Source organism: Pagrus pagrus (assembly GCF_965226575.1).
Source record: "Pagrus pagrus genome assembly, chromosome: 10".
In the NCBI taxonomy this organism is placed as follows: Eukaryota; Metazoa; Chordata; class Actinopteri; order Spariformes; family Sparidae; genus Pagrus; species Pagrus pagrus.
Window position 1 is genome coordinate 34,263,295 of NC_140194.1, and position 26,281 is coordinate 34,289,575.

The window sequence follows — 26,281 nt, forward strand, 5'->3', positions numbered from 1 at the left end:
CCGGTTCCCAGAGGTAATAATCACAGGATCAAGATCTGATAATGCTGCCGATGATCGGCTGTAACGTTACACGTGATTGCGGCATGCAGGAAGTGTTTGACTGCAAGACGAGCGGACCGACCATTCTCCTCTCAGCACTTAAGTCGGCCTGTGCAGGGCTCTATACTGCAAGTATTTCACTCGCATTTGCCCATTAAAAAATGTACATGCGAACCAGGAAAATGATTTCAGCGTACAGTGTGCGAGCAAAGGTCACAAGTTACCATCACAACCACAAGTTACCAGCCCTTTTCACACAGACGCCACATTATCGCCACAGCGGAGGTTCGCCAATTCTCTGCCGCTGGTTGTTCACACAGAGCCGAGTAGCTCCGGTGTAAAAGATGAACCAGAGTATAATTCACACAGCAAGCCGGTGCCTCGGTCGGGAGGGTTGACAAACAGTTGGTGAGTTTAAGTTTTTTGACGGGGACGGACGCTGTTTTTTGGCCAGAAATGTGACGAAGAGTCGGTCGGACAGACAGGAGGATAGAGGCTTTTCCTCATATAAGTTGCCAAAGACACGACCAGTTACTACCTTACAGTTGTATGGTCATGTGACGTTGCTTTGTGGGACATTTCTCTATATTTTGTTGAGTGATTGACCTGTTAAGTTATCAGACAGTGAACACCAAAATCATTGTTTTGCAAATACTGCAGTGGCCAGAAGCTGAAAAAAAATGTTTTGTGTTGCCTGCAATGAAAAAAAATCAAATCAAACACTGTAAATCTGTTGAAAAACAGCTGAAATAAAACTCAAGATTTGTACTGTAATGTGTTATGTAATATTCTTTGTGTTAGAATTAATATTATAAAATTGGTATCGAAAAAAGTATTGTTCAGGAACCGGTATCGAAGTGAAGGTATCGGTATTGGTACCGGTATTGAACATTTTTGATTTATACCCAGCCCTAGTTATAACCGTTTCTGGCACATGACATGAAACATGACGTCAGTGACGTACAACGTCATGCTTCAGATAAAAATCAAAAACGGGCTGCCTTGCCTGCGGGAATGGGGTCAATAGTCAATTTTTAGCGGGTGACCCACTAATTTCGGTGGAAAAGCGGTATTACAGTAGTGTTACAAAGAGAAAGACAGAATGAGACGTCTCCCCAAAACTCCCACAAAACAATGACCACCTCTGAAATTCCTTACCAACATGCTGTTTAGTTTAGTAAAAACAGTATGTTTTCAAGTATGAAACCAATAGCATGTGAACTACATACTGTCTATGAGGAAATAGTACAATAGACATTCTTTGCTTCCCAAATCGATTAAATATATTAAGTGCTCAGCTTAATCGCAACCGATTACGATTAATTCATTTACTGGTCTATTCACCACCGCACAGGACTGGCAGTTGATGGACGATCTGGGTGGGCAACTCAAGTTCCTGGCACACATCGCAGTGACATCTTTGCAATCAGACTTGCAATCTGTGAATGAGACACACTGTAACCAAGTCAGTTTAGAATGTTTATCAGCTCTACAGACCCTGTCAAGGACTTAACACTAAATGGGAGAATGATGTGCTCGGAAGGCTTGATTGTTCCACACGCATGTCGTGGCCAAATGATTGCTGAAGCCGCTGAACTCTCATGGTTGCATGATCAGGACTAAGTAGGTGGACAGACACATGCAAACCGCCACAAGTGCTGTCACAAGTGAGGCTTATTTAGTATCTGGGCAGATATTAGAGATTTATAGCATGTATTATATGCTTTGAAGCTACATTGCAAGTGTGTGGACCTCAAGAATCTTTTCTGCTTCTGTGCTTGAAGTATTATTGATTACTGATCAATTTGCTAACAATAATAAATTCAATTATATTGTACAGAGCAGTATTTGTATGCTTTGTGATAATTGCTGGTTGTGATGGTCAGTACTCGGATTAATTTCCTTCACTGTTTCTGTAATTTTAAATATCTTATAAATATTTACATTTAAAGTGAATCCCTTCTTTGACACCATTTTCCAGTCTGGTTATTGGTCCCTGATTCCAGGGTGGTGTTCTGTATTATTAATTTATATTTATAGTTTTTATTATTAATTTTAATAATAACTATTAGTAATTATTAATCACTAATAACCACAACTGCCCTACCTTTGGGTAGGCTAACTTTATCAGCTGATTACTCTGATACAGCTCTGCAAGGGTTATCATGTCATAATCTCATCTACAGACATGGATCTTTTCAAAATTATAAGTAACCTTTGCCACCTCGAGTGGCACAGAATCTGGTCTGGCCCATAGACTACCTGGCTGGGTGGTCTGGGCGAGGGTGTATGATGTAGCAAGACCAGAAACACCCAATGAGCCCAAGAAAAATCACTGATGTTGTGTCCCAGCGCAGTGTTTCCCCTATATGCACCTTGCAGCGATGGACCGCCACTGCTGAAATATGACCGCCGCTGCTGAATTATTTTTTTTTTAACGAGGAGAGAGGAGAGGTGGACAGTGGGCTCAGTCTTGTTTCTTTAGAAACTAACGTTACATCATTTTGTGCTATGGACGCCTCATATCCAGGTCAATCACACACCTGTTTGAAACAATTTTATTTATGAAAATAAAGCTACATACATATCATCCAGATATACCATTACCGCCACGCTAAACTCCGCTATTCCGTGCCGTGCTGCGTCATCTCTCAGCATAAAATGGAGGTATATGGAAGAATTATCCTATCTTTATTCAAGAGCGTAGATTTTCAGTTTGAGAGCATGATTTCATTCCTTTTCAGTGACATAGCTCCTTCTCGCGCTCAGATTTATTCTGCTCGCACTCATATTTTCTGCTCGCACTTGGATGTCTGCTGCTTTCTTTCAAAATGTGTGCTTGAACTCAAAAATCACATGCTCGTGCTCACATTTCTTCTGCTTTCACTCAAAAATTTCGCTCGCATTCAAATATGTCCTGCGCTCGCTCAGATCTAAAGTCTGCACGCTCAAAACTAATGTGCACGCACTCAGAACAAGCACCTCCTCTCAGGTTGAGGAGTCTGCTCAGACTCAAGGCTGTCCCTCCTTGCGCTCAAACTATTGTGTTTCACCAGCCAATAGGGGACAGCTAGAGTGTGGACCAATCAAATGCCGCCTTGGGCGCGTTCCTTTGCACTTTTTTGAGTGCTCCGTAGGGGCGGGTATATGGTCTGTTTGTAAAACTGCTTCTCTCAAAATACACCAGTTTACCATATTAGCCAGCTATTTGAATCGTCACTTATTTAAGACGCCAGCATATTTATGTATAATTATTCTTAAGTAATCGTAAAACGAGTTATCGTAGTTTAGATTCTCTTTTTTATTCAATATTAGCGGAAATATGTTATATATATATAGTATGAATACTCACATCACCATGTAAGTGAGTGTGTTATGATGGTCGAGTGGTCACGGCCAATGGTAAATTTTGCATTTTAAACCATCGGACGCCGGTTCGCATCCCGGCCGCCCCACTCTTGCTGTCTGTCATATTATTATTGAAACTATATGAAAGATGTGTTTTGAGTTGTAGCAACATTAAGCAATAAACTTGAGGTATTTGACCGCGCTGGTCCATCTCGTCTCCCGCTCAGTACCTCGCTCCGAGTCCTCTTCTTGTGAAAGCATAACCAACACTAACTTAATGTAATGCGTCCCCGGGCTTTGACCCCATTACAAGCACCAATGTTATCGTCAAATCATTATCATCATAGCGTATTTTTCATTATGTAAGGGATAATGTATAGTTCGGAGGTTGTTATGGAGAAATAAACCCCGACAGGTTGTATGGAACTCCATAACTCCATTTCTCCATAACAACTGACTAACTATACATTATCCCGCTTATTACACGGCCTTACGAGTGAAATAAATAATAAATAATCACCCACAATTCAGCAGCGACAATGATTGCTCAGTAAAGTTTTAACTTTCACTTTCACTTTCAAGGCCGGCCTGAAAGAGGAGCTGGACAGCGGTGCTGTTGCTACATGTTGCCAGGGCGGATCAGAGCGCCGTCCCTAGCAACGGTCTGTTATACTTGACGACGACGCAGCGATGGACCAATCAGAGAGCAGCATTCAATAGAGCCGCGTAATAAACCTTTTTAACCACGTAGCTTAGCCTATTTACCGACCATCGCTTGTTAAACGTTTCAATAAGAGAATCAGCTGGGTACAGGTATTCTATTACTGTAACAGTAATTTATTAATTCAAATTTAAAATAATAATATGACAGACAGCAAGAGTGGGGCGGCCGGGATGCGAACCGGCGTCCGATGGTTTAAAATGCAAATATTGCTATTGGCCTTGACCACTCGACCATCATAACACACTTGCTTACATGGTGATGTAAGTATTCATACTATATATATAACATATTTCCGCTAATACTGAATAAAAAAGAGAATCTAAACTACGATAACTCGTTTTACGATTACTTAAGAATAATTATACATAAATATGCTGGCGTCTTAAATAAGTGACGATTCAAATAGCTGGCTAATATGGTAAACTGGTGTATTTTGAGAGAAGCAGTTTTACAAACAGACCATATACCCGCCCCTACGGAGCACTCAAAAAAGTGCAAAGGAATGCACCCAAGGCGGCATCCGTCATTTGATTGGTCCACACTCTAGCTGTCCCCTGTTGGCTGGTGAAACACAATAGTTTGAGCGCAAGGAGGGACAGCCTTGAGTCTGAGCAGACTCCTCAACCTGAGGGGAGGTGCTTGTTCTGAGTGCGTGCACATTAGTTTTGAGCGTGCAGACTTTAGATCTGAGCGAGCGCAGGACATATTTGAATGGGAGCGAAATTTTTGAGTGCAAGCAGAAGAAATGTGAGCACGAGCATGTGATTTTTGAGTTCAAGCACACATTTTGAAAGAAAGCAGCAGACATCCAAGTGCGAGCAGAAAATATGAGTGCGAGGAGAATAAATCTGAGCGCGAGAAGGAGCTATGTCACTGAAAAGGAATGAAATCATGCTCTCAAACTGAAAATCTACGCTCTTGAATAAAGATAGGATAATTCTTCCATAGAGGTAACGTTAGCGACAGGTTTGGAGAAGGTGCAATGAGAAACTTTGAGCTTACTTGATAATGTCAGCACAATGATTTTAACAAGCACCAGGTAGATATCAATCATGAAGCAAGCAACACTGATCACGGATTCAGGATTATCATTCGCAGAAGGGAAAAAAGTCCTACAACTTCACGTGACTCACACAGTAACATTACAGCAAACGCAATCATTTGATAGAAATAGCAAGGGAACACATAGGCCTATAGGCTTATCTGTAAAATAAACAACATTTGGAAGATCCATCTTCTACATCTACAAAGATTGTAGGTATTCCACATGCACCGTTTGTTTACTTTTTCCTGGAGCAGGCCTTATGCTGCGTTCCAGACAAAATCAGCTTGCCAGATGCATGCCATTCCAATTGTTGTGTGGCGTCAGATAACTGATTATCCGTGAAGTCGGGGTAGATGGATTTGTGCCAAGTTCACAAGTAAGGACTCGGACTTAGAGTGGCATTCCAGTGTACTTTTTCTAGTAGGTCGGAAAATTCCTACTGTACGAACGCAGCATTACTATGCGCTAGGGCCATTGTGACGTGCAAAAGCTGTCAATCTCAAGTTACTGACAGACTACTTCACAGAGATATTAACGCTAGCCTACATATTATTTGGATAGGATTCCCTTAAACGTGATAAATGTAAGTTATTTCATCATCGAAAATGTCATTACATTTAAGTAAATTAATTGTTAGATAAATGGTTAGGTAAATTTTGTGATGCAAGTTAATTCTGAAAAAAAGAGTTATGAATGAATAATTGTTATGTTATGATACTGTTATGTACTTAAGCCTAAAGAGCCCCTCTGGTGCCGGCAGACACATAGAAACCTCCCGGCAGGGTGCACTTTGCGCTTTGCTTTTGCACGCAGGCGAACACTCCCCTCCGCTGCTATAACTCCATCCTAGGGGAAACACTGCAGCGCATTCATAGGATGTATCATTCACCTGAAATAAAACTTGGGAGAGACTGACTGACATGTGATGTGCATTGTTACTAGAAATATTACTGATATTATCTCTAGAAGTGAATGATTTAACTGGCAGAACTGAAATGACATTTTTAGTTATTACAGCAAGAGTAAAGTACCGAAAAAAGGTACCGTTGGGTACCGGTATTGAATTCCACGTACGACTATCGGGACCGGTATCGGTTCAAATGTGAGCAGTACCCAACCCTATTAAAACTAGCCCCATGTGGATTAATGATGTGGTTGAAAAACTCTTAGGATTCATTGATGTTACCGACTGGGATGCATCCTTTGAAGGATGCGATGAGGACATTGACCCCCTTACTGACTCACTCACTTCATACCTGTAGTTTTGCACAGAATCTGACATCCCAGCAAAAACTGTAAAGGTGTTTCCAAACAACAATCCAGGGATCACAAAAGAACTAGAACAAGCTCTGGTCCAAAAGAAATATGCATTTTTACAGGAAAATCTGAATTAATTGATTTCCAAGAAAAAGGAAATACAGTGCAAAATAAGGAGTGGGAAATGTGAGTAATAAAGAAAGGTGGAGAAGAAGTTTTCCTGTGGTAATATAAGAGAGGCAGGCCACTCCACCATACAGGCCTGATTGGTGGAGTGCTGCAGAGATGGTTGTCCTTCTGGAAGGTTCTCCTCTCTCCACAGAAAGACGCTGGAGCTGTCAGAGTGCCCGGGTTCTAGGTCACCTCCCTGACTAAGGCCCTTCTCTCCCGATTGCTCAGTTTGGCCGGGCGGCCAGGTCTAGGAAGAGTCCTGGTGGTTCCAAACTTGATGGAGGCCACTGTGCTCATTGGGACCTTCAATGCTGCAGAATTTTTTCTGTACCCTTCCCCAGATCTGTGCCTCGATACAATCCTGTCCCGGAGGTCTACAGACAATTCCTTGGACTTCATGGCCTGGTTTGTGCTCTGACATGCACTGTCAACTGTGGGGAACTTATATAGACAGCAGGGTTTCCCCCAGTGTATTATAAGCCTGGCGGGCCGCCAGGTCTTACTCCCCCCCCCCCCCCCCGCCAGGCTAAGCATCGTTTATTTATTTTTTTAAAATCAGTTTTTACACTCCATCAACACGTGATCAGGTGTCTTTTTCATCACCCGACAACATCACAACTTCGTTGCGCATAACGGGACATGTCACAGACATCATGCTCATCAGACCGCTGCTTCACCAGCTGACCGAGAGGAACGCACCAAGTCGACGTCGACCGTTAAACGTGAGCCGAGCCACGGCTCTAGAGGCTCAGCCAGCTGCTGCAGCGGCTGGGTAGCTGTTAGCTGTTAGCAAGTCGTCCCCTGCAGCGTCAGAGCTCCGGATTTCTGTGAGCCAAGGTGCTTTCACCAGATGTGAAAATGACCCAGGGTTTCATTTTTCAGCTCGTACAGTTCGCGTTTACACACGTTTGTTTTCTCTGGTCCAAACAGTAGATTACAGAGTATCTTTGGTAGATCCGTGATTGTCACGTTTCCATGATGACTGACCGGAAAAAGACGCGTGGTCATGTTTACGTGACTCCAGATTGTAAAAATCTCTGAGGAAAAAATAAAAATCTCTGGAGACACCAGGCAGTTGTTTTTTAGTTTTAGTGCAGACAGTTGATATTATTTATCGAAATAGTATTTTTATTGTTTATTTATTTTTGTGGTTGGTTGAACAGCATTTCAAGAGTGCAATCTGTAAGACCTGGTGTTATATAAATGTCTTATAATAACACATGATAATGATAATATTTTTAAATTTCACCCATATTTTGTCATGATACGCTAGTGCTATTCCCCTCTGAGTCCGGGCTTGTCTGTTATCAACATCCGTGGTCAAACTAGCAGTAGCAGCTAGGTAAACAAGCCGGCTGTCGCGGGTGTGCGCGCAGCTCAGAGATGACATCTTCCAGGTCAGAGGTAGTAGGTCAACCTACAGACCCCGGATGTTGATAACAGACAAGCCAGAGGGGAATAGCACTAACGTATCGTAACAAAATATTGGTGAAATGAACTACTTTCGTGGCAGATAATGCTCATAGAGGCTGTGCTTCGGTGCTCGGATCACTCGCATTATATGGATATACGCGACGCTCCACTGGATCTAATTTCGTCCGAACGACTCCAAATGACACCAAAGTTATCTGGGTGAGTAAATGATCGTATTTTATGCTAGAAATAAGGTCCAGGTTTTAAAAAATGGTGAATCTGTTACCTATAGGACCCTGCCATCAGTCAATGGTCAGGGTCAGGCCCCTGACACAAAAAAACACGCTTGGGCATTGGTGGGCCGCTGGTGGGCCACCCTACCACCGGGCTTAACAAGTTTTCTGGGGGAAACCCTGGACAGGTGTGTGCCTTTCCAAATGTCCAATCAACTGAATTTACCACAGGTGGACTCCAATCAAGTTGTAGAAACATCTCAAGGATGATCAGTGGAAACAGGATGCACCTGAGCTCAATTTTGAGTGTCATTGCAAAGGCTGTGAATACTTATGTACTTGTGATTTTTTTCGTTTATTTTTAATAAAGTTGCAAAGATTTCAAACAAATGTCTTTCACGTCGTCATTATGGGGTATTGTTTGTAGAATTTTGAGGAAAATAATTAATTTAATCCATTTTGGAATAAGGCTGTAAGATAACAAAATGTGGAAAAAGTGAAGCGCTGTGAATACTTGTACTTGGATGTACTGTATATCCCGTATTTAGCAGCTTCTGGCAGTGAGTTTCTTGATTGCGATACTCACTCGCTCATCCATCCCTTTTCAAAGACGGAGAAGCGATGGCCTTCACGGACGGACTCCGCAACAACAGCATTGAGTACTACCAATAGTTCTACTAATTTAAAGGTGACATATTATGCTCATTTCTGCTTGTGGACATGGGTCCTTGATGTCTAAATGAAATGATAGTAACATGCTTTGGTCGAAAAAACCGAAGGATTGAGCACAGCAGGGTTGTTTACACACCAGTTTCACAGCCCTGCTCTAAGCAGCCGGTTTCAGTGACTTTCCCTTTTATGCTAATGAGCTACTGCGTGCGCCGCCCACTTCTTCCTGCCGGCATCGCGTGACCATGGCAACGAGCGATACACAGCAACTTTCAATAAAGTTGAGAAAAAAAAAACAAAAACAAAAACAACGAGCAATACACAGCACGACGCAGCTTTTCTGTGTCCATGTCTGCATATAACTGATAGTAGCACAACAGACATGTAGCATGTAGCCCCTGTCTCCGGCTCCAAAACAAAGTAGTGACTGCTTTACTGCAGATAACGTTTTGGTACCCTGAGGTCTGGTCTCTCATGCCAGCAGCTAACGCTACAGGCTGTAGCATTAGCTATACCGTTAGCTGCAGCCTACAGCTAACGCTACAGCTAACGTTACGGCTAACGCTACACACGTATTACATGTACACCAACACACAGGAAAACGGTCAGAGTACAGTCTCCCAGAGCCATGACATCTGCCCAACTACAGCAGCTCCTCGGGCTGTCACACAGTCAGCAGTGCATTCAGACAAGACACTCTTCTAGAAGTTTGCTTACACACTGTCCTTTAGCACAACATTCTAATGAATGAACGTAGCTCACTGGCCGTGAATAACAGAGACCAGTTCATACCGTTTCCTCTGCGTGTTCACCGCGGAACAGCAGCTAAACGTCCGCGAACAACTGACACACACAACTGAGACGATTTCACACCGTCTCCTCTGTTCACTGCGGAGCAGCAGCTCACTGTCCTTGAACAACTGAGACATTTCACCCCGTCTCCTCCCCATGTTCACGGCTGAGCAGTGGTTCACCGGCCGGTTAGAAGCGATAAAATCTCAATATCCTAATTCATTTTCTCAATTCACCGTCATGTCACAACATTATCGTGAATCCTAGTAAGCCCAACATTGATAACTTCACATGTAATGTTAGTTCAGCCTCATATTTACATCCACGGTTAGCGTTAGCTCATGTGCTAAACGGCCGAAGTAACACAAACTATACTGTTTTTTAAATACTTACAGTTCCATCATTGACAGTGGGTATGAATCCATCTTTTAAGGGACAATCTCGTTGCCAGTCCAGCGTTATACTGACCCTGGTTGCTGAAACAGTCCGGCGTGAAGTGACTGGCACAGACCATAACGCTTCTGCTCACTGAAGCTGGGACCCTGATAAATAAAAAGTAGCCACTTCGCTCTGATATCCTCTTTGGTAGGGAGGCGATGTAGCGAAACAGGAGGATCCGTGCATCCGACGAATGAGCAGCAGTGCTTGGCTTTCGGGTTGTACATGGTAGCGGTCAGGCTGTCGCGTACAAGTTAGCGAGGATGAGAAAATGGCGGATCCTCGTTCAGGTAGCTGGCGTAATGTGGGAGGAGATACCCAGCGCAAGGGCTGGGAGTATGCAAATCACCCGGACTGTTACGTAACAATCCGGGTGAAATCATTTAGAGACTCAATTCCTGACTCTGCCAGGTACAAAATATTGACTCAGTTGTCAAAACTCATGCTTAGGGGGTGGGGAGGGACTCCGGATACGCAAATATATACTAAAGCAAGGAAAAAGTCAGTTTTGCATAATATGTCCCCTTTAAGTGATGACATAAAGATGTTTTTAGTTATTTAGTCTACAAAACTGTAGGTTATAACTATTTAAAAAAATTAGGATCATACAAATAAATTATGGAGCATTGTGAAAAGAATTTAATAGAATATTCACAGAATTTATTAACTTCTCCACAGTATATCTGTCACAGTAAGTCATTACTTTGACTGTCTATGGCACAATCCCAGCCCTAAATATCTTAGTTATCCCTCCATGTGTCGTCTTACTGCAACAGAAAAGGAATAAATCTCAATAAATCTTGCTAATACAACGTTACCACCAGCTCTCTGAGAGGCACAAACTGAGGCGACGATGTACTAATATTTAACATTAATATGTGGCAGCAATTCTTTGCAATGAAACTAATGTACTGCTGTTCAGCAGAAAGCAGGCAACTTCGGCATCAACCTGCAAACATTTCTCTATCATCAGATATTTCTATCTTGGAAAGGCAACTCAAGTGTTTATTATTGTTTTATGCCGTCACTTGTCCCGATCTCATTTAGCATCTTGGAGTTTTCGTTTCTTCGCCAACGATTCACACTCTATGATTTTTCTTGTACAAAATAAGTATGACCCGCCATCCTTTTATCAGATTGTGGTTTTAAACTTCTCACAATACATATTGTTTGGCAGGAAACAGCAGCCACTCATTCTTCTTTTTCGTCTTCCAACCCAGTCATTTCTGGCGGCCTGAAAACATGACTCTTATTTCCAGGTGATTAAACATCAATTAAAACATACATGTGAATATTATATTCCAATTCTGCCAGGTCTGTTCTGCTAGATGCCACCACATATTACACACTGTACTTTAAAAAGGTAAAGTTCTAGGTGCTCTTTTTAAATGTAGCTTCCATTGTGTTTATAAGTCATATGTTAAATACTGTATGTCTTGATTTTGATGTGATGTTGTCACAACATCACATTCAAAATCAAGACATACTGTTTGTATGTTGTGTTTTAAATGCATTTCTTTTACACGTGCAACCAAAGATGAATTTCTGCCTTTTGCATGCAAAAGGTAGACAATAAAGTATTTTCTATCTTTTGCATGCAAAAGGTAGACAATTAGGGCTGAACGATTAATTGCATTTGCAATAATATTGCGATATGATAAAACGCGATTTTCTAACCGCAACTTGCGCGATTACAAGGTGGTCACGTGATGCGAGCTAAAGAGTGGAGAACTCGGCTGCATCAACTTTTCATGCTGCCCCTGAACCTGTTGCACAATGGCCTCTGGCTCGACGGAACAGTCAGAAACTGACACAGCTGAGACTTTAGTCTCGAAGAGGAACAGCACGTCGGTGGTGTGGAACTATTTTGGTTTCAAAAAAGAAGATGCTGCGCAGCGTCAGGTGTTGTGCAGAGCATGCCGTGCTCGCGTTGCTACTTCACGGGGTAACACTACAAACTTGTTCCAGCACTTAAAAAATACCACAAATCAATGTATGACAGTTGTATGGCCAAAATGCCGAGCACCAGTGCGCCAGACAAGCCAAGTACCTCAAGACAGGGATCACTGACCGAAATGTTTGAAAGTGTCACTCCATATGAAAGTAATTCAAAACGGCACAGGGAAATCACTCGGGCAGGAACCGAGTTCATAGCCAAAGATATGATGCTTCTCAGCATGGTGACCAAGCCTGGGTTTATGGCATTGATAAATACGCTTGATAAACGGTACAGTATACCCTCCCGTACATACTTCAGTCAGACTGCCATACCGGAGCTGTACAAAAAGTGCAAAGAGAAAGTCGCCGCGGAGCTTAAAACGGTAGAGTTTTTTGCTACCACTGCTGATATGTGGTCAAGCCGCACAGCTGAGCCTTACCAGAGTCTTACAGTCCATTTTATTGATGAAGATTTCAACCTCAGAGCTCGCTGCCTACAAACTACCTACTTCCCAGACGACCACATGGGAAAATATTGCAGCCGGCCTGAGAGAAGGGCTTGCCAGCTGCGATCTCCGCGAGGAGAAACACGTCTGCATCACGACGGACAACGCGTCAAATATGGTGCTGGCTGCACGGCTTAATGAATGGACGAGGCTCCAGTGTTTCGGGCACAGATTACATCTTGCCATTGGTAAGTTATCATGTCGTGTGTGTGTGTGTGTGTGTGTGTGTGTGTGTGTGCAAAACAGAGAGATGCGTTGATTAGTAAGTACTCAGGAAGCTGAATATACAAATATATAAATTATGTTGAGTTTTGGAAAGCGGATGGGTTTAAATAAATTCATACTTCTTCCCACCCCTTTTTCCAATATGTAAATTGAAATATTATGTTTTGATTTTATGTGCTAATATGTCTGTCTGTGTTGGAATGCCCACCTGCATTTATTTTCTTATTTTGTTTGTTTTTGTTTTTTACATGTTCGAAAACACACACACACACACACACACACACACACACTGTTTATGTGTTGTGTGTGTTATATTGGGGGGAAAAAAATCGCAATTAGATTATTTTCCCAAATCGTTCAGCCCTATAGACAATACATTTTTTTCTATTTCCATTTCTTTCATATCCCGCCCCTACGCCACAAAGCCAATTGTTTGCTTTATAGCACCCAAACCAGGAAGATATCAGCCAATCGTGATGTTGCATTGATGGGGGTGCAAAGCTGAGATTCAAGGCTGTTTCAACTTATTTGGTGCAGCTGCAGATGGACTTCTAATAAGCATGGAAGAGGATGCACAGTAGAAGTATAATCTGTGAGAAAAGGCCATATTAAAACCTTATTTATTATTATTTAAAACTTTTTTTAAAAATCAGAAAGATTAAGAAAAATAAGATACAATTTAAAAATCAAACACCATTTGTGACTTCTTTTGTTTCATTTTTTGATTAGATGTGGAAAACATTTAAAGAATGGTGAGCACAGAACTGGATATGATTTTATAATATTGCCTTCTCTTCCTTACGCAACTTTGAGAATTTTGTAGATATTGTGCAGATATTACCTTCTTTTCATTCTATAAGGATACCATGTGCAAGCCATGGCTTCAGCCATAATGACGGGCTAAGGGAATTCAAAAATAGATCAGTAAACCAATATAAGATTGTAGGTCAGCTAGAATAGACAGCTTTTTTCAAGTCAATCATGTGAGGATATACACGATGAATCAAAGAGAAGTGGCGTGCTCAACTAAAAGGTTTCACAAACACTTGCAACTAATTATATAATACATTGGTAATGCTGAAGAAGGCCTAGGGCTGACATTCATCAGTTTCTGTCTACTGCTGTGCATTATTAAGAAGTATTATATACTTAATTGCTAAAGTGCTAATGACTTTATTTGTTATTTTATGATAGTCATGATCTCTCCCTTTAGTGAGAATTCACCTGGTGCCAGTATACACGTATATATAGTATTGTAACGCTGGGTGATTTACTGACGTTATGTGTAGCATTACAGTGTGTTAAATTGAGGGAGGTGTCCACCGTAGTGGGGAGGGGCCGATATATGTGTTCTTGGAGGGAGGGGATGATGTGTGTTTTTTTTACTACAGTGTTACGACAGGGAGGAGTTAGTTAGAAGATGACCGGGAGAAAAAGTGTGTGAGCAACCGAGAGAAAGAGTTCCTGAGTTAAGAGGGTTAGCCACGCTGTTTTGTTGTTTTCCGGGGGACACCTCAACCTCGGGTTACCTGTGCTTCGGCGAGGGAATAAATCTGGGCTCAGTTGAGCTAGCAACTTTGATCTCGTCTCCTCCCGTTCTTCCGTTAGCTACCCAGCAACGTTACAGTATATATATATATGTATATATATATGTATGTATAGTGAACTATATTCAAAACTGACCTAACAAGCTCCTCATAGAAAAGACCGTGTCGCTCCAGCTACATCAAGTGTGCAGCTTTGTATAGCTTGTGTAAGTAACTTAAATGCATGTAAATCCAACATTTAATTGTTAACCAGTACTGTTGCAAAATCTGAGATTAACGTTACTAAGTTTTGAAATCTTACAAGAAGAAGCCATGTAAAAGGGTGTACCGCCGACGATGGACTTCATACCATGAATTAAATGGATGAAAAATCACGCTTAACTGAAACAATGGCGTACACGAGGGAGCCTTTCGTTTTAAAATGAATTTGATGTAACGTATACTAATTAATTCAAACTGTAAACAATCTCCGGCGTCCGAAATTTCCTAGCACTAGTTAGCTTTCAAGCTAACTGAATAACTTGCTCACTGCATCCGACAGAAAAGTATAACTTGCTCTCATTGCATTGGACCAACATTTATTGCGTTTGGTTGTGGTTAACGTTAGGTGTGACGCTTACTATGTTGTCGGTATACTTTCAGATAGAGCCGTCCTTATTTTCAATTGGAAACAAACAAGTTCAGATGTAGCGAACTATGTTACATGGAACAAAAGAGGTTAAGCTAACGCTAGCTCTGCCACGAACCACTTAGGCTTATCATAAATTAGCCTGGAAAAATGAAACACTAGCAAATATCGACAATACAAAACGTAAGTCTAAATTTAATGGTGCTTTGAGGAGTACACACAGTGTAACTTTATTTGATTCCCGGAAGTGGTCTATTACTGAAAAGGCTATTTTTTCTGAGAATAGTTATGTAGCTATATTGCGATTACACTTGAATCTGCATCTGTTTTTATAAGACAAACAAACAAAACAGGCTGTTTTACTTACATGTATTATATGTGCAGATGTAGCGTTAATTCCACGGTGTGGAGAAAAACATCATATTCCTGTGGCAGGACCTCCAGTATCTATGACCATCCCTGCCTATCCTTTAGATTTTGGAAGGAAACTCTTTAAACTGCACTAGTACCACTAACCAATGGTTTTGGTTTCATCGTGATTGACGTCTTTCTAACCAGTTTCTCTTTGTCAAGAGAGCCGGGGCTTCCCTCTCAGCCAATAAAATGAAAGTGGGAGGGATTTTAACGGCTTTGCCGAACGAGACTGACTATTGCTTATTTAACAAAATGTAAAGGGTTCAGGTTAAATCCTGGTAAATGGGACCACTGTGCCACCTGCTGTTATAAATTTGTACCTGCATTGAGTGGTAAAAGCATTTACAGATGCGCAATGTTCAGCTGTCAGAAATTAAAAACTAGGCTAGCCTCATATCTTGTCATATTTGGTTGTGATAACTCCCATGGAAGTCGGAACTATTTTCTGAGAGGGGGGCGGGATTTTTGTTGGGAGGGGCGGGGGAAGCACGCACTTTTATCAATGATTAAGAATTTGATTTGAAGTTATTTTATAATAGCATGCACTTATAAGTAGAACTAGAATGGATGAACACGGCATCTTTATTGTTAATAAAATTAAACTTTGATAACTAAATCAAACCATTTAAGGAACATGTAGCCTACCCTTGAATGAAAAAAAGAAAAAAAGAAAAGTCTGCGCTCCTGACTCAGGGCTTTCATGCATTTCCAAAAGTAGACCTTCTCTCAGTTGACCTACTGATGAAGATTTTAAGCAGGGTCGAGACATCGCTTTCATCCATAAGGTCACTGTGAACGTTCATAACGGTGAAATGTGTTAGTCTCTCCTGCGTCATAGTGTTGCGCAGCCAGGTTTTCAGCCTGCGCAAGAGTTAAGTAAAGTTGGAAAGATCGAACTTCCGGGATCAATAAATCTGAAGCGAACCGTTTTCCAAACACAAATGATGCCTCTATCCCACCGTAATAGCATAGGCTACGAGCTACAAGGACCAAAACTCCGATTTTTACAAAAATAAGCCTTCCTCCGAGCTGGACGGAGAACATTGATCGCTATGCGTAGCCGGCAGCCGGGCGAGTGCGCAGGGACCGTCTGCAAATTGCAATACAAGAGCAAGACGCTGCAAACAAAAATCAATCAATCAATAACTCCACTGTTACACAGTATTGGGACTCCAAAATCACCACACACACACCAAGGGTCTCCTCATGGTCATACTACAACAGCTGTTTTGGATAGATAGGCTTTTGCATAATTTTGGTGATTTTTTTTATTGGTATTAGGCCTAATCATTAATATCTACCAATATTAATCAATAGCTTCACTGTTATACAGTATTGAGACTCCAAACTCACCACACACACCAAGGGTCTCCTCATGGTCATACTACAACAGCTGTTTTGGATAAATAGGCTTTTGCATATTATTGGTGATTTTTTTTATTGGTATTAATCATTAATATCAACCAATATTAATCAATAGCTGCACTGTTATACAGTATTGAGACTCCAACATCACCACACACACCGAGGGTCTCCTCATGGTCATACTACAACAGCAATTTCGGAGAAATGTGCCATTTTATAATTTTGGTGATTTTTTATTAGTATTAATCATTAATATCAACCAATATCAATCAATAGCTGCACTGTTATACAGTATTGAGACTCCAAACTCACTACACACACTGAGGGTCTCCTCATGGTCATACTACAGCAGCTGTTTTGGATGGATAGGCTTTTGCATAACTTTTGTGATTTTTTATTAGTATTAATCATAAATATCAACCAATATTAATCAATAGCTTCACTGTTATACAGTATTGAGACTCCAACATCACCACACACACCGAGGGTCTCCTCATGGTCATACTACAACAGCTGTTTTGTATAAATAGGCTTTTGCATCATTTTTGTGATTTTTTATTAGTATTAATCATTAATATCTACCAATATTAATCAATAGCTGCACTGTTATACAGTATTGAGACTCCAACATCACCACACACACCGAGGGTCTCCTCATGGTCATACTACAACAACAGTTTCGGAAAAATTTGCTTTTTTTAAATAATTTTTGTGATTTTTTTATTACTATTAATCATTAATATCAACCAATATCAATTAATAGCTGCACTGTTATACAGTATTGAGACTCCAAACTCACCACACACACCAAGGGTCTCCTCATGGTCATACTACAACAGCAGTTTCGGAAAAATATATATCTCCATGGTCCAAATGATAATTTTGACAAAACAGCTGTGTTTTTTAGTTGCTCAGGTCATGCTCTGCTCGTGATCACTTCGTAGTTGCATGAGAACTGCCAATAAATTATTCAAATGAGGTCGTGATCATTTTCTGGCCAATCATGAGCAAGCTCCAATTAAGCTCTATCTGGAGAGACCAACTGCCATAAGGAGAGCAGAAGAGAAGAGAAGAGACACCTATTTTTCATTCCTCTCCAGTCCCGTTCCAAGGATATATGTAAGTTATGTTTTTTTTATTGCCCTTTCACTGTTGTTACTGTATTTCAGATGTGCTTTCATGTTCAGACCCAGAAATGTAGTCTTGAGTTGAGCTGACCTGCAATACAAACCAACAGCACCTACAAATACCATTGTACACATAGCTTAATATTACTGTCAGATACTGTCTACCATTTAATGAATAAGCAGGCTATGAACGGAAGCTCACACACTTGTCTTGTTACACAGCCTCCTGAGGTCGGCTCTTTTCTTTTTACATTCATAGTGAATCACATGAATACTGTGTGGGAGTGTCCTTACAGAGTCATTAAGGACACATGTGAGCTCTGAGTTTCAGAGTCGTTAGGGCCACTTCTGAGTCGTTGGTCAAACCAGTCTTCATGTGGGTTTCTAAGGCTAGGTGAGCCCAGGTGTGAATAGTTGTTAAGCTGTCTGGGGAGAGAACTCAGTACAGCATTGTAGGTGGGTGATAAGTAATGTTGTAGGCCACCTCCTCTGTTCAAAGACGATCGTCCAGTTTGACATAGATGGATTCCTTTATTCCTCTTTCAAACCATCTTTCTTCTGTGGCCAAGATGTTTACATTGTTGTCCTCCAAGGAATGATAAATCTATCCTTATTTAACCATTTTTTTTAATATATGAAACAGCATTTATCATACTGTCAACATAATTAAGTAGAGATGCACACTTCATATAGGATAGTGAATGATGATTAGGGTTTCAAGGTATTAATCATAAGGTGACTTTCCAAACCTTTGATTTTTATTTTGTTTAACACTGTCAGCTTAAAAATACAGTTGTTGACACTTGTAACAATAGAATATATAATAAAGAAAAATCTTATTAACTTCATTATCAATTATTCATACCACTACATACATATGTGTACACATTCCAGTATTATTTGCATATACAGGGGGCAAATGAGAGCATATCCCTGGGTCATTCTTGTTAAGTATGTGCATTGGATGACAGTAAATAAAAACATCTCATGTGTATTGTTAGACAGTGGGCACAATGCACAAAGCAATCTTGCAAACATACAGTCTGTAAAAAAGCCTCTTACTAGCTTGACTACAACCAGGATATATGCCTATATACAAACTCTGTTAGGCCACAATCTCACCATAATACACAAACATACATAAGAGAAAAATAATTGTAGAGCAGAGCGTAATATGTCTCATTGAGTCTTGTTAATCTAAAGCAACATATAGCGGGTGAGTCCCCCACCTCGAAGCTCCCGTAAGCGCTGGCAGTGTCGTAACATGTTCAAAATCCCCTGAAATCGTTTGTCGACCTTCATCTGAGTAAATTCACGAATGTCATCCTCCACCACAAAATACTGACCTGAAAGACATTTGAACACCACAACAAAATAGGTCATTCTTATGGCTGTCTAAATATGATCTTTGGGGCTTCTAAGCTTTGGTGACAACTTCCCACAAATGCGTGAAAGCTTTCAAAACTTTTCTGCATGCATTTTAACAGCAAATTAATTGCAAAATCTAACCATAATAGTATGAAATACAGTTCTACTGCTCCTGTAACTCTTAAAAGTAATAACTATGGCATTTAATGAGTCTCATAACCCACACACATGAAAATCAGGTGCTTGCACATGATGATAGCAGAACTATATCTGCAAGTGTTAAAGTGAAACTCGCGCCAAAATGCAACCTCAGCTCTTTTTTTTTTTGAAGGAACACGAGTCAAATCTTCGCGTAAAAGCATAATAACGACGAAAAAGCCACTTTTAAGATTGACTGTATTTTCATTTTCGGGTCAAAATCCTTTTCAATTGCGTGCTAGGGGCAACATTACGGTAGCATCAAAATCGCTATTTTTAAAACACTAAGAAGACTTGACACAACATGAAACTTTGCTCGTAGTATCACCAGGGTCTCTACACATGAACACGAGCATTGAGAAAATTGTTCGTGTACACAGAGTTTACTGAAAAGAAGGTTTTTGAACAACTCACGCTAGCAGTAGCTTGCTCCGCTCGCTGCCGTCCTGCCAGTCGAGAAGAGTCGATCCCCGAGTGCGACGTATCATGGAGGAGAGTAAAGGTGGAAAGTTCCTAAAGCGTCACACTCGGGAATCGAAATTGAAAATAGCGATATCATTGGGATGACTTTCAGAGCAATATGAAAATCCATCTGAATTTACAGGGCCATCACTTGACTTGATTTTTGAGACATTTTCCTACAAAAAAATCCTGCAGGAGTGATTATATAATATTGGTTTCAAACTGTAGCCCACCTCTCTCTCTGACCATAACCTTTTGATTGGCTGTTTGGTTTGAACACTGACACAGTCGAATACAGACAGTCACCAGAGAGAGAACAACCGATTTTCATTTGGTCATGTTGGAGCAAGTAAGTCTTACAATAAGTTATGTTAACATCTTTCAGAAAACCTATTTCAATATTGTTTGAAGGTACTGAATTTGTTTACTGTAGTACTAAAGTTAGCCAGCCGGAAAACAGCATCCCTCTCCATGAGTAAGAGCCAGACTCATGGTTTAGTTCTTATTTTTTCGGAGCATAGCAAAGCTGATTCACACACCTGAATGAACACCTTTTTCTGGGTGGATTCGTGGAGAGTCACCAGCCATGTGAAACATGTGAACCACTGAATTTAATGCTGGATTGTCTGGTTTTATCTGGTCTGTTTCTAATGGATAAACCGGTCTGTTGGTTCTCCTGTGCTGCTGGACGTTGGTGGATTGCTGCTTGCTTTGAGTCTGGGCCTCTTTTTCCAAGTGGATATACTGTGGATCTCTTTCTTTGTCTGATATTGCTTTACGCCTGAGTGGAATGACCCCTCTTTTACCATGTCACTAATCATCGTTTTGTCCTGGGACCCCCGATGGGTCTGTCAGACCTTCTCCTCTTGTAATGCTCCCACACGATGAACTGTACTGTGGAAGATGGACAGTTAACCATGTCAATCTAACTTTTTGCCACAGTGACTGCTCCAAAATTACTTTAACACTCATCTGAGCTGAGGGTTGTGATGTCTGTGATCATGGGAAAAAAGGCTGCTTATAGCTGAAAGTATCTTCACTACTATTGTCTCCTTGTGCTAAGGGAATATTTTACTATTCCTACATCATTTACTGGGAATGTATTCTCCTCGTTTTACTGATGTAAAACACCAAGCACAAACTTTTAGTTAAATTATTGCCTTTGCTCTCAGGAAATGTTGCAACATTATTCAGATCTTAATCATGTCCATTTTGGTTGTCTTATCTGAAACCTTGCTTACAAAATCTGTACAGGATAGGGATATTTGCATTAATGGCTACAATGTTTATCGTACAGAAAAAACGAAGTGGCTATATCAAATGAAATTTTGGTGTTAAATGAGTGCTGATCATTTTATGCTGATGAGATGAGCCCCCCATCTGCCCCTATCAACTTATTGTCGACTCTTTTTAAGCTTCTTTTTAAGCTCAATCCTAAATGTTTTTCAAACTTGTGATCATTGGTCTTATTGTGTGAAGCACTTTGTGTTACTTTGACGTATGAAAAGTACTATACAAATAAAGTTTGATTTATTGATTGATTAATCATTGTGTGATAGCAGCTGTGCGAGATACAAGAATCCATAATAGTAAGCCTCGTTTTGATGAAAAATGTAGTATTAAGATGTTTGTTGAGCAGCTTTTTTACATTATTTGTACAGTTTTAATTGTTTTGGAATTACTTTCATAGAACCTTAATTGAGACTGTAAACAAACACGCCCCCCTCCCTTAATTAGAATCAAAGGATGTGATAATCCTCTCTTTACAACTGAGCCATCTGAACTGCTTCATTAACTGTACTCTGTATGTCAGGAGCAGAGGCTGACTGGCTCTTTTCTTGGCAATTAATTAATAAATGCACTCTTTTCCTCCAAAAAGCAAAAGCAGGGTTTTATTTGTCAACAACCACAAAAAAGTCCAGAGAAATTTTGGAAAACCATCAAATCATTAGGTTCCAGCAGTAACTCAGTTAATCTGCCACCCAGTATTTTTACTGAGTCCTTGAGTCCAGGGTTACTGATCAGACTGGAATGTTGAATTATTTTAATAAGCATTTTATTTCCTCTGGTTTATAGTTTAACTGTGAAAATATCAGTATCTCCAATTATCGACAGAGCTAATGGTATCAGGTCATCAGGACTTTAAAAGAACTTAAAGGATAACTACCGTTTTTTACAACCTGGACCTTATTTCTAGCAAAATATATGATCATTTACTCACCCAGATAACTTTGGTGTCATTTGGCGTCGTTCGGACGAAATTAGATCCAGTGTAGCGCCGATATATCCATATAATGCGAGTGACGAGGCATCGACACACAGCCTCTATATAACGCATTATCTGCCACGAAACTAGTTCATTTCACCAATATTTTGTTACGATATGCTAGTGCTATTCCGCTCTGAGTCCGGGCTCATCTATTGTCAACATACTACCTCTGACCTGGAAGATGTCGTCTCTGAGCTGCGCGCGCACCCGCGACAGCCCGGCTTGTTTACCTGTAGCTGCTACTGCTAGTTTGACCCCGGACGTTGATAACAGACGAGCCCGGACTCAGAGGGGAATAGCACTAGCGTATCATGACAAAATATTGGTGAAATGAACTAGTTTCGTGGCAGATAATGCGTTATATAGAGGCTGTGTCGGTGCCCCGTCACTCGCATTATGTGGATATATCGGTGCTACACCGGATCTAATTTCGTCCGAACGACTTCAAATGACACCAAAGTTATCTTGGTGAGTAAATGATCATATATTTTGCTAGAAATAAGGTCCAGGTTGTAAAAAACAGTAGTTATCCTTTAATACTAGAAAACCAGCTGGTCCAGATATTTTAGAGCCACTATTTCTTAAATAGGCTTCAGAATTAATTGCTGAACCATTGTGTCACATTTTTAATCTTACCCTGTCACCAAATAAAATTCCCAAGGAATGGGAAGCTGCCTTTGTTATTCCGCTATTGGTGGTGATCCAACCAAATAATTAACGACCAATCTCTCAACGCTCTGTTTTGGCAAAGATGCTTGAATCTCTGGTCAGTGTGCAAGTAAAAGAATATCTGGCTTCCAATTCCATGCTCTCTGTATTTCAGTCAAGATTTCGCAAAAACCATAGTACTGCTACGGCTGCCACGAAGGTCATAAATAACATAACTGAACCATCGATAATAAGCAGTGCAGTCTTTCGCTGTTGATAGATTTTTCCTAGGCCTTTGTTACTATTGACCACGATACTCTAATTGGATGTCTTACAGCCATTGTTTTTTCTGAACAGGCAGTTGGGTGGTTTGCAAACTACCTCTCGGACAGAACCCAGGCTGTTCAGTTAGAGGGTGCTGCCTCTAAGGCACTGCAGGTCCACAAGGCTCAGTCCTAGAACTTTTATTATTTAACTTGTATATAAATTGCCTCGGACAGAACATTCAGCTTCCCTTCATTGACTCCCCGTCCTTTTTAGAATTGATTTTACTGATCACTTTTAAAGCAGTCTTGGGTCTGGCTCCGATCTTCATAGCAGACATTTTAATTCCTTACGAGCCAGCTTTGTTTTGTCAGAGCACTTTCTAAACTGTGTTTTTAAAAAGTGCTGTAAGTTTATTATTATTATTATTAGGGCCCGAGCAGGAAACCTGCGAGGTCCCTATTGTTTTTCTAATGATATTATTATTTTTTGTTCTGCCAAAATTATCGCATTTTTCACTACCTGAACACATACGATTATTTGGTAAACATATTAGGCTTGGTGAAAAATTTGATAATCTATGGTTGTCGTGAACTTCCACCACTAGGTGGCACTATAATCAAGGAAACTGCGTTTTGGCTCATAACTCCCACATACTTTGTTGCACATTCAAAAACCTTATATCCACGTGTTCAGTGAATTGTGCTGAATCTCGTGATATAGGCCACGCCCAATTCCGGTTACCTAATTTTTTTCGCAAATTTGCAAAATGTCGCAAACCTACTTTTGCTAACTCCTCCCAGAAGATTCCACCGATTTGCACCAAACTTTGCACACAGCATCTGTGGACCCTCCTGACCCACAGTTGTGCTAAGCATGTTGATATTCCAAAGATTACTCAAGTGATTAAATAACAACTTCCTGTACATTTTGTTCCAAACAGGAAGTGTTGCATATCTCCACATTGGTCAGTCTGAATGACATGAAACTCAGGATACTACTTCCACATGAGCCTTTAAGGCTCTGTCTAAAATTTGGGGCGATGACCACTAGGTGGCGCTCTTTAAATTTAAGTATTTTATATCTCCACATCAGTTGGTCATATTAACACAAAATTTGGTATATTCATTGCCAATGCCCTCCTGAGGATAGCAGATGAAGGTCTTACCGTTTTGCCACTAGGTGGCGCTCTGGTGGCAGTCTAATTTCATTTTTGACACTGTGCCCACACCATAACACTTATGGATATGAAATTGATGGGGGTGGTATAGACTGACCCCTGTAACTCACACACCAAAAATGACCAGCAGGTGGCCCTAAATGGCTCCATAGTGCCCCCCGGAATATTTCAAACTTTAAGCCCCGCCTCCTACATGCACATGCATGAAAAAAATTTGGTACACTTATGTATCATGACCAGACGCACAAAAAACCCTCTTGGACCCATAACCTCAGTCCAACAGGAAGTTTGCCATTTTGCAAGTTGAGATTTGGCCGCCATTGTCACCCATTTCTATGCCTCGTACATTATTTAACTTGGCCTACAGATTAAATGCCACAGACTTCCCAGTCACTAAGTATCATCCTCATGCCTTGATGTTGACAAGTTGTGAAAAGCTTTTGCCTACGTTATTCCTGGTGGGTGTGGCAGTGCGGTGACCCCTTATGGCTGTTCCCATTCTGTAGGAACCCATTTCTAAGCCTTGTACATTGTTTAACTTCGCCTACAGATTTTATGCCACAGACTTCCCAGTCACTAAGTATCATCCTCATGCCTTGATGATGAAAAGTTGTGAAAAGCTTTTGCCTACGTTATTCCTGGTGGGCGTGGCAGTGCGGTCAATTTCGATGACCCCCTTATGGCTTTTCCCATTCTATACGGACCCAAGTTCTATGGCTTGTAGTTTAACTATCTTTTCCTACAGATTTAAAACCACAGACTTTACATTCACTTAGTAGCATCCTCATACCTTCAACAGCCTGTGTTGTATCTGGTGGGCGTGGCCGTGCGGTCAATTTCGATCCTTCCCCATAAGCAGGAAGTCCTTATAACTTCAAAATACAATTTCCCATCTTCACCAAATTGGTCACACATGTGGGGGGGCTGGCCCTGAATATGTCTATGCATCAATACTGTGTCATATCTATAGCGCCACCCACTGGACACAGGGGGTCACTGAATACCTCACTGTTGTGTTTTCAGTGACACCGATCCCATTTAGGTAGGAAATTTCCACAGGCAACGGGCAAGCACACATCTGGGCGCACAGCCTCTGGCGGCGCCACAGCCTGACGCGCATGGACTGCGAGGGCCCGTTCATCGCTGCTTGCAGCTTCAATTATTATTATTATTCAAATTTCATTTTTATGCTGATGACAGTCATTTCCTGCATTGCACCTACTCTTGCTAAGGCTTGCTAAGGATCAATTGAGTCCAGCTTGTCTGTGTGGTTTATCTGATTACAGTATTTGAATGTGCTTCTTCCTGTCAATTTGTTGTTGCTCTATTACTGCCATTTTTGGTCTCCCTTGTAATAGAGATCTGTGATCTCACAGGGACTAACCTGATTAGATAAAGGCTGAAAAAAACCCCATAAATAAATTAAATAAATAGAACACCAATCAGACAAATATATGCAATGTGTCATAAAATCAAACTAAATGAAATGGGAAAACCAAATCATCTCTAACGTGCATCAGTCAAAAAGTGAAAGCTGCAAAGGGAAGTACCTTTCGTATCTTTGGTCTCCTGGTTCTTAAAGCTCTGGTGCAGCTTGCGTGCATTACTGTTGAGAGATTTCAGCGACTGATGGAGGATCTTGTATTTAGCCATTACAGCTGTGTTAATACTCTGCACCACAGCATTAAGTTGATCATATGTTGCACGTCCTTTCATGTACCTGAGTGAAACACAACATTCAGCCTTTGAAAACAAAATAAAGGTTAAAAAGACACACACATAAAAAAAACAATCTTTTGTCAATACCAAAACATCTCCTCTTTAACATGCTATATTTATAGGTACAACAGGGGGGTATGGACAAAATTCTAGGCTCCGATATGTGCGGGGTTGTGAAGGCCTGTTCATCACTGCTTGCAGTTTTAATGTATACACTGCTCAAAAAAATTAAGGGAAGTCAGTTTTCAGGAATATCAATCCTTCCATTTAGAAGCACAAGTTATTGTGAATCAG

At 40.8% G+C, this 26,281-nt stretch overlaps 2 protein-coding genes across 8 annotated transcripts in view; both read right to left on the reverse strand.

Annotated features, from left to right (window-relative positions):
- The window catches only part of enc2 (ectodermal-neural cortex 2), a 78,203-nt gene extending 61,794 nt beyond the window's left edge, over nt 1-16,409 (reverse strand). For 5 of the 6 annotated variants that reach the window (XR_014623364.1, XR_014623365.1, XR_014623366.1 and 2 more), the window contains exon 1: nt 16,033-16,409. Coding sequence is in view for 2 of the 6 variants with exons in the window: in XM_084363646.1 (XP_084219772.1) it covers nt 16,033-16,165 (133 nt within the window). In the remaining 4 variants the exon portion in view is untranslated. Of the gene's footprint in view, nt 1-15,340; nt 15,609-16,032 lie in introns of those variants that run through there. The other variant, XM_084363648.1, reaches the window with a different exon arrangement.
- Nucleotides 16,410-18,615: 2,206 nt separating this feature from the next.
- ska1 (spindle and kinetochore associated complex subunit 1) overlaps nt 18,616-26,281 on the reverse strand; it is a 36,274-nt gene continuing 28,608 nt past the window's right edge. For both annotated transcript variants that reach the window (XM_084363216.1, XM_084363215.1), the window contains 2 exons: nt 25,819-25,988; nt 18,616-19,225 (listed from right to left, as the gene is read on the reverse strand). In XM_084363216.1, the coding sequence (XP_084219342.1) occupies nt 19,077-19,225; nt 25,819-25,988 (319 nt within the window). In that variant the 3' untranslated portion in view covers nt 18,616-19,076. The remainder of the gene's footprint in view (nt 19,226-25,818; nt 25,989-26,281) is intronic.